Here is a 10,000-nt window from a genome sequence, read left to right on the forward strand (position 1 = left end):
CAGCTTCCTAAGTAAGTGGGTTCTTTAACGTTAAACAGGGAACTTATGAACGTGAAGGATGGTGCCTACGGTTTATAGTCCTTATCCTAGGAGACTAGAAGTCTAACCATTTGCAGACGAAATCCACAAAGGCAGCTCTTTCCCCTCAGTTATTTTAAGATCCTAAGTGTTTATCCGGCATGGGTTCGAACCCGCGACCTCTCGCATGACAGCCCGATGCTCAAACAACTGTATGCGCTGTGCCATGCATCGGTTATATAAATTTAAGATTAAGTCTTTTGGCGACCAGGGTTGTTAAACCCCGACAGCAAGAAATAAAGAGGAAAAGACGTGTTACTGAGGGAGCTGGTGACGCAATCGTGCAGTAAAGGGACTGGAAGAGTTTGAGCCTATCGAGGTATGTTATTTTATTATATGTGCTTATCACTAGTGATTTTTTTTTTTAATTTAATGAAAAAAGCGAGCACCCTCCGCTTAAAGTAATTCTCGAGAATTAACCCGTTTTTTTACAGTTCCAGACATATGTTCTGAGACAGGAAGTGGCAGTATCAGTTCTCTTTTGTATTAAAAGATAATGTGTGAAACGAAGTTACACTCCACGAACATTCCTCTGCCAACAAAGGGACAAACTTACTCATGCTACGTCACAGGTCCCAGTCCCCCGTCGTGCTCGATGAAATGACGGCTTCAATATTTGCTTCAACATCCGTTCGATTTTGTTGAACAGCGCGGATGCTCCCTCCCTTTCAGCCGTGTTGAAACATGTTGCATCTAAGTTGAAGAAATAAAGAAGGAGTTCAAAAGTGTTTAAACTTTGCTTCGACAACCATTCATCATTTCTTTTGTTTTCGCGAATATTCTATTAAGTTGAAGCTTTTTGCCCCCTCTTTCAACATTAGGGAACTTAAGCAACGACAACGGCGACGGCAACGAAAACGTCTCAAATTTGCATATTTAGTAGGCAAAAACAATAGCTTTGCACGCCCTGCACGTGCGTTTTTCACTTTTGTCCATTTCTTTGCCGTCGTCAACAAAACAACAACGTGAAATAGTCAAATTTTAGGTTTTAAGGAGAACGTCAGCACTTGACGCTAAAGTTTCATTTTCTCCCCTAAAATAAAAACCATTCCGACCAATGTCATTTTTGAGGAACTACCACACCCTTGTCATATAAGAAGGGTTGACATGTTTACAAAGTGATTACAATGACGCGAATTTATATTTTGAGATGACGTTCTCGGTGCCGTCGCCGTCGTCGTTGCTTAAGTTCCCTATTGTTGGGTATGCGCGTGCGCACTTATCGGTCTCTCAAGGACGTATCACTGTTGTCCGTATTCATAGTAACAACCGCGGTTGCAGCCTGGGACTGAATACAAGACCTCTCGTGAGCTTTGTTGAACCAAATGTTGATGATTTGTTGAAACCGTTCGCCCACCCCAGCAGTCAACGTCGTTCAACAAAATCGAACGGATATTGAAATAAATGTTGAAGCCCATTTGCCCGGGCCTTTAGATGTGCCAAACAAACATTAAGGACGTGGAATCCTCGAATAATTTTTGAAAAATGCTATCCACGTACCATTAAATTTTCTCCTAAAAAGTAAAAACAAAAATGGGTGATAGGCACGTTGAAGAAAATGTGAGTTGACACAGGCTTTCCTTGCAATCCCAACTGAGTAAGGATTACCAAGGCTAAAAATGTACATAAAAGGAGCGTGGGAGAATTTTCTGCTTAGCCCAAGAGATACTGTAAAACTGCTTCAATGAAATACTAGAATAAATGTATGGATCTTCACATCAAATCCGGTTTAAAAAACCTGGTCTCCATGTTATTTTTTAGCTATATAGATTAAGGATGAGAAGTTAACGTTGCCATTGAAAATGAGCTCAGTGACAAGGACGAAGGCTCCTCTTGTGCTACGGCGCAGCGCTGGCTCATTGCAAAAGATGAAGGACGTCATTTCTCATGAGGCATACCACGAGTTGAGGATCACTCTTCTAGAAGGTGAACGAGACTCACTCCCACCAATCAGTGCCTCTGAAACGAGGAAGGAATAAGCAAAGTGCATGAGATCATAGCTCTCCATTCAAGACCAGAGGTCAGTGAAACGAATAAGTTACTTCAAATTTTGAGACAAATCAGAGAGACTATCGCGAACTGAGGAGAGTGGTGTAGAAATAAAGTAAGTACTCAATTCCAACACCGTTTCCGTAAAGAAATATTGTGACCAAAAGCCGATAGAACGTAGGTCTGATTATTTGGTGATGTACTGTATTTCAGCGGGCCAAACCAGCCTTCTTCATAAACAACTCGAGTTCTTCTGGATAATGTTTTCTCATACTATGTAAGAGAAATTAGGGTAAGAGAATTTAATAGGGTTTTCGAAACTTGAAATAAAAAACCAATTGCGCCGAACTGTACCGTCGCCATGGCAACAGTAGGGAATTTAAGAAACGACGACGGCTACGACTACGACAACGCCACAAAGCAATAATATCATTGGTTAAAAGAGCATTAATAATCGTGCTGCACGTGCAGCACGGATTTTAGCAAGTTTGTTTGCGACCCTCTGCACAACGACGACGTGAAATCACCAAATTTGAAGTTTTGACGACAACGTGAGCATGCAACAGAGAATCCTTCATTCTCTATTTTAACTCTGAAAACTCTCGTACCAATTTATTTTTTGGATACTTCGCCCACATTGTAGGACGTGAAAGAGACTGAATAATCGCGAAAGACGTATGATAAAGGAGAGTTATATTTTGAGGTGACGTTTTCGTCGACCGTCGCCGTTGTAGATCTTAAATTCCCTAGTTAGGGAGTCGGCGATACCATTAATTTAAAAAAAAGCCTGGCAATAGTATTAGTCAAATATCACACCGTTTCCCTACTGAAAGGACCGACAGTGTTGTAATCTTTCCCATTGGAAAGCGACGGATACCTCAAAGGATATGCACTAACCGTAGACAGGATTTTGTGTGCCAATCAGATCGGTGGGAACGCAGTGCCCGAGGATGAATATTTTAATTGAAACAATATATGACGCCGGTATAATCCCCATGAAAAAACCGTATATTTGTGCTCTTTGTTCACTCTTTTCAAAATGGCGGATTTTCCATAAGAAAACATCTATTCGATCGGGATTTAATGAGTTACTGCCCACATTTAATTGTCAGGTCTGTCGGCCTATGTGTTTATGGACCGTGACAGCAAACATGAGCAAAAGTCCGGCTAAAATTTGCTATTTGCACCAACTCAAGCCAAACTATTTATTTGATAGAAGGTTATTACTTTCCTGATGGCCACGATTATCAAACCAGGATTTAAAAAAAAAAGACAGAGACGAGTTTGAAAAACAGGGTTTTCATGGTAGCTTGCGAACGCAGACGTATTTCCGGAATGGCAACCTGCCTCGCGTTTGTCGAAGCTTTGAGTTCCCCATGAACCGGAAACTTTTCATTTAGCTTATTTTCTCTCCTGCTTTCAAATGCTTGACCCCCTAATGTTCAAGTGATCTTCGGAACAGCACACGCAAATAATCTTCTTGAGTTTGTAAGTGTTTTTCCGCGATCGTACAAATAATGTTCACGTAAACAAAGCAGTACGGTTCAAAAGCTAACGCTAGCTAAGTACGCTGAAAACAAGAGTTGACACCGAAGACGAAAAGTAAGCACTTCTTGTGTACTTTTATATAGTGTTTTCCGATGGACGTAATTGGAACAAATAGAAAAAATGAAATATTTCAGTGTTTATGTTCAAGAAAAGAAAAAAGGATTGATGATGACATTAGTTAGTACTCCGTGAAATAATAATCGGCAGCTTTTGGGTTAAAGGACTACAGTTCAGTTGCTACTGGCAAAATGCATGTGCTGATCTTTTGTTTATGGACGGAGTGTTTGATTTGGCAAATTGTGTATTGTCCTTATATCACGGCAAACTTATTACAAATTTGTAGCATGCATTTTCCCACGTTTCTCTTATGGACTGATGTCGGGATGCGTTTTGAATGCCTTTGAGAAATATCAACTTGGGGTTATTTAGGCCATCCTCTTCTTTTTTCTCCGTTTAGCGACGTCCGACCAACCCAAATTTTTGCCATTTTCAAAAAAACACATTGTAACGACGTAGTTAAACCATTTTTAAGTTGCACAGGAGTTCCGGTAGTTGATCCTTTTTCCCATGTTGTCTTAATTTTACAATAACAGCAACCAGCTTTTCCGCCATATTGATTTTGGGTTCAGGTCTCGTTGTTTTCCAGGCTTCGCAGCGATGATGCTGGCGTAGCAGGCCTCCGATTCCGAGACCACCTGTAATTTGTTTTTTGTTTTTTTTTTTTAGGTTTTTCTTTTTTCAATCCGACCGACCGACCCAATATCAGGAAACGCATTCGACGCTAAACGAAAAAAAAGGGGATGGCCTTGCTTGAAATTGATGGTGGGCAACAGAAACTTAAAAGGGACTTCGTAAAAGCTGGAATTTGCCGAATCCATTCAGTGAACTGTCTCCGGCTGTTTATTTACTTTTTTTTTTCTCTTGTTCTACCTTGTCGTTCTGTTTTTGGAAGTTGTTCGATCAATATCTGCAAGCAAAAGACAAGACGAAATTCGCTAACGTCAATTTTAGTACAGTGTCAGTCATATTTTGCACCTGCTCCCTGCGTTTTCGTTTCACCGCGTCGATACTACATGCAGGGCCGTAGCCAGTATGAGGCAAACCGAGGCACTTGCCTCGGTCATTTTTTCGTGATTCGTTAAAATAAAGTGTAATTCCAGTGTTGTCTTCAAAATGTACTCGTCATAAACACCTAAAATACCTACCAAGAATATTTAACGATGGATATTGCCTCGCGGTCATAACTTTTTTCTGGCTACGGCCCTGACATGTGTTGACTACAGTAGAGTTAAACATTTCATTGTTTAAAAAAGCAAAGAAATGTTGTCTGCGCAGTTATGAACGACGGAAATTAGAATCGTGTGGTCATTTTGGAAACACCTTTATGTAGTCCAAAAACTGCCTTGCTTTGTTAGTTCAAATGAATCAGTTTTACACTGAAATGGTGCGAGCTTAATTTGAATGGCATCACGCTGGAATAGGATGGTGACATGACAATAGTGACAATAGTGAAGATGAAATCGCTCTGTGAATTTTTACTTGAAATGCAACTGGATGAAAAAGTTTTATATTAACCTGGTTTTATTGCACCAACAGCGCACGAAAATGAAGTAAAAATTATAATTTTATACCAGCTGTATCGGAATATGAAAAAAATCGGTGAACTGATTGGTTTCGTGTATATTTTTTTATAGGGGAGGAGGCGCAAATTACTGCTGTGGAATAATAAAATTTTCGCAATTTTCGTAATTTTGTACTATTTTCCCTGTAAGAAATTCGTTTTGCTTATTCCAAATGGCTTTGACCTGACGCTTGCCAGTCAAATTTGAATGTTAAGTATATAATTGCTTTTCATCGAGTTTGAGCCAATAGTGTCATCGCATTTTCGACTATTGGTGAAATTATGTTCCCTCAAGCGGATGTTGCAGCGATTTTGCTGTTTGACCGCAGCTCACATAAAGACGCCTAATCCGCACCCACTGCAAATCCCCATTTCTTATTCAATGTTTTGAATTTTATTGCAGGAAAGTCAAACAGAAACTGAACAGAAACTGGTTTTTCTTTGTGTACCAGACCCGTTAAAATAAACAGTAGAATCAAAAAATGACACTGGAAAAAAACTTGCTTGTGTCTTCGTACCTTTGAACTGACTCCCTTCATTTGCGGTAAGTGTTGTTCTCCATGATTCTTGTATCCCTAATACATTGTGGCCATGTGATGAACTTTCCTTCTGCATTTGTTTTCCATTCACCGGATCTCGATCTGAGCACCTGCAATTAGAGTAAGGAGATATGAAAAATTGGAGATAAGGAACGTTGTTATGCATATCACCAAAGCTGTGACGACACTGCGCTCTGCCAGCTGCTCTTTCCTGGCTAAACTGGGGAAATGTGACACAACTTACGCTTGTAAATAAGAAAGATGGCTTTGAGAGAAGCATTTATCTGGAGCTTAACCGTGTTTGATGTCATCGTGTTACTTATCTTTCACGGCGGTGCGGTTGATAACTATCATGTCAGAATCAATATCCCTGTATTTTTTAATACCGATGGTATCTATGAAGAGTTTGTCTTCAATTCAGCGATGAAACTGTTCGCAAGCCGCGGAGAATCGCAAGACAGGAATAAAGCTTTCAACGATTTGGAGCTGAAGATGGAATTTTCGAGGGTTGACTTTGTGAATCTGTCCGCGCGTTCTAAAGGCTTGAGTTCGTTGATACCGATAGTAGCAAATATGACTTCTTCCATCCAAGGTGCAGTTTTTGTAGATGTGACAAGAAAAAGCTTGGCCTATTCAGCACTTCTAGAAGGCGTCTCCGTCCCCTCAGTGGGATTATTTCGGAGCGAAAACGGATTTCCAATAACACAGGTAAATGTACAAGAATATAAACTAATGCTTTGTGACGGTTGTACGACTTGCACTTTTTACAATGCAGGTCTTTGTATTAACAGGACTAGAAGGAGACTGATCTTATGAAATTAGGATTAAAGTATTTTCAGAAAATTACTAGCGAGAAAGTTCGACAAAACAGTGTTACGTGCCGCAAATTTATCGTTGATTTCAACTTATCATTGAGACACTTTAGAAATAAAAACATGATTGATATCCGAACATATAGGGCTTTTTTAAACTTGTTGCGTTGACTGTCCTTTCGCTGAGTTCAACATTTTTACAATTACTTCGCCTGTATTTACACTAACACTCATTTTTTTGGTTTTGGAATAATTTTGTTTCGAAATGACATCTTTTTACTAGAAAGAACACCATCAAATCGGTTTCTTAATTTGCATTATTAATTTAACGTAGGACACGTTAATCATTTTCATAAAAACTGTTTTGTGCCTCTAGCGAAAAAAAAACTCCTTATTAAACCTGGCTTATAGCAGGCTATGACCGGCGATATTTCCAACTGGAAACATCAAACAATTGCAATATGGAGACCGAAAATAAATAAGGAAAACAAATATACGGATACTTTTAACATTTTAGCCAATATAATATTTGTAGAGCCAATAATTATTATCCTTGTGTTATCATTTTGTTTTTCCTGATTGAAGGATCTTGAACAGGACAAGTTTACCCTAACTAACAATTTAAAAATATCGGCGGATTTTAAGCACTTGTAAACTTATCTGATATATGTGCAGAGTACTGCGCCTTACAAAATTGTTTCCGTAAAAGATGACTTGTTTTCTTTTTATAACACTGCAAACAGCGTGAAAACAATGAGATAGTTTGAGATCTTTTGAAGCTTGAAGTTATATTTCCGTTCATTTCGCCGGTTTCTCTTTGTCTTAGGATTACATCACTGGCTTTCCCATTGATGTGTATTGATATGTTTCCAACATGAAAAACAATTGCACAAGGTTTCGACATGCAATACCTCGATTGTTTGCCATTTCCAAAAAATCCGGAAATTTCAATTGGAATGTAAATGCGTACGGCTATTTCAGTCTGAACGACCGGAAAATTTATGACATTTTCATTAAGCCGTTAAAAATAGAAGGAGGCTAAAATTTCAAACCGGAATTTGCAAATGAGCAACGGAGAGAAGGTTAAGCCGCTCCCGAAAAGAAAACAACCATTCAGAAAACCAAATATGATATTGGAGTCAGGGGATGACAAGCCCATGACAAGATATATAAGCCCGGTTTACACTACAGACAATTTTCGGCACGGCTCGTGTGAAATTGGCACGGGTGCCTAAAAAGAACTCGGCAAACTTTGTTTACACTACACCATTTTTACCGTATCAAAAATATCGTGCCAAAATTTTTGGGCCCGGGTAAGTTCTCTTGCAGAGAAGCGCAGTTCAATTATAATCAAGAACGTCCGCGTGATTTTGGTGGAGAATGAGCAGCCATCTTGAAATATACACAAAAAAACCGCTAGCCGATATGAATTAAGGCTCAAATTTGGCCCTTTAAAAGTGTTCACACTACTTGTTCTATCCGAACCGTGCCTATTTTTTCAGCACCCGTACCATTTTTACCCGTGCTCGGACTACCTCGCCGAAGGTCCCAGCACGGGTAAAAATTTTGGTTCCGGCGGCACGGATGAAATTTGGTACTGACAAGTTGTTTACACTGCAAATTAAATCAGAGCCGAACCTTTGTTTTTTTGGGCCCCGTCTAATTTCACCCGAGTCGGGCCAAAAAATTTCTGTAGTGTAAACCGGGTTTATAATCACCCTTTTTGAGAACTATCAGAAACCGTCCCTGCGAGCAGAGCCTCCTTTTGAGGAGGAGAAAAGGAGGCTCCCGCAGCCCGAACTTCTGGACTAGTCAATCTTGTTTTCTCTCGAGCCCGCTGTACCATGAAAAATCAAGATGGCGGCGAGATCTGCTCGAAGCCAAGCGCCAGTTTTATTCTTGACAAGATTCACCAGCTGGGCGATTTTCTTGGCAAGGCTTTCATGACTCATTAAATCATAGGTACTTCCAGCTCCGTACAAGTTTATCCCACATGCAACAAAGGCAACAGGAATCTTTTCCATCCCTTCTTTTTTTCTTATTCCTAATTTTACTGACGTTTGAGGCGAACCGAGAGTGTTTGTTGGTTTCCGAACCGATTTTCGTTCGAGAGACAGTACTACAACCAGCGGAGAGAATGTTGCAGCGAGCAAACAAGTTAAGTTCGCGGCAAATAGCGGCAAGCACTCGCCTATTACGCGTAACAGGCCCAGGTTCGAAAGTGTGTTCTGGCAACGTACAGCGCATGCTCAATAAAGATCTTACTCGATTCATGCAGAGTTTTTCTCGAAAACGCCAAAATCGAGCAAGTAAAAGAAAGGCTCTGATAGGAGAGTGTTGTCTAAACTTGACTTCAACCTCAGATTGCTTTTAATTTCTTAGCTTGGGGTTCATGCATATACTAATAAAAATACAATGCAAAATAGGGTGAAGATTTCGATATTTTAAGAACATCATTTCAATTACGAAAGGGGTATTGAAATGGTTTTATCGATCGTGTGAGAACTGCGCTTTTTATATTTTTTTGTGTGCGAAGCGAATACTAACAGTGTAGAAGAACATTTTAAAAGCAATGTTGCTTCCTCTTGTCGCCATTATCAAATGTAGTTTTTTTCGTCTGATTGAGAATATGTAATGAAGAGATTTATTCAGTTTTCGATGGTGTCTCGGAAAACTCGGAAAAATCCGAGTGCTCTTTTGTAGGAGTCTAACTACGATCTTCCGATTACTCAGATTGCTCGGATGCTCGGCAATCGGAACAAGTAATCGGGAGGTCGTAGTGGAGCACTCGGATATTTCCGAGTATCTCGGAGTCACCTTCGAAAAATACAAATCTCTTCATGTCATTCACCGTGATTGGCATACAATATCGAACCCGGGCCACATTAGTGGGAGGCGAGTGCTCTCACCACTGTGCCACCCCAGCCCCCCTGAAATAATATAGTCGTGGAGAGCTTTGGCTTCACTCGAGTGGTCACAACTGTCCCTTGTCTCTGGAGCCGCGCAATACAAATCCCAAAACAAGCACCACTAAGAATGTAGAAACCCAGGAGGTTCTCCAAGATTTATATTCTTCTTTCCTTTTTTTTCCACTCCCACGTGTAAAAAGTACTCGTAAACAAGGTATCGTTGGTTTACTAGTAAGGCGGTTTTTTTCTCCGTCACTGCAAGGTCTTGTATGAGTTTTTTGCTTGTGCATGAAGGTGGGGAGTAGATGTCTATTTATCTTGTTTGAGTGGTCGTGTAAGTCTCAGCGCACGTTATTTGCAGAATATTGGTCTTTAAATTAAAAGGTAGAATGATACGAAAAGGATTGTTACCGGGCACGGTAATTTCCATTTGGTTTTAGGAGATGGAACGGTTGAAACTTCTGTTGATTGAATCAAAAGCTTCTCGGCTTATTTTAATTTTGA

General features: G+C 40.0%; 1 protein-coding gene across 1 annotated transcript in view; it reads left to right on the forward strand.

The window, feature by feature from the left end:
- Nucleotides 1-6,022: 6,022 nt before the first annotated feature.
- The window catches only part of LOC138003702 (glutamate receptor ionotropic, NMDA 1-like), a 16,779-nt gene continuing 12,801 nt past the window's right edge, over nucleotides 6,023-10,000 (forward strand). Inside the window, exon 1 of the mRNA XM_068849911.1 lies at nucleotides 6,023-6,483. Within this exon, the coding sequence (XP_068706012.1) occupies nucleotides 6,037-6,483 (447 nt within the window). The 5' untranslated portion in view covers nucleotides 6,023-6,036. The remainder of the gene's footprint in view (nucleotides 6,484-10,000) is intronic.

The sequence above is a fragment of the Montipora foliosa genome, chromosome 1 (assembly GCF_036669935.1).
Source record: "Montipora foliosa isolate CH-2021 chromosome 1, ASM3666993v2, whole genome shotgun sequence".
NCBI classification, from domain to species: Eukaryota; Metazoa; Cnidaria; class Anthozoa; order Scleractinia; family Acroporidae; genus Montipora; species Montipora foliosa.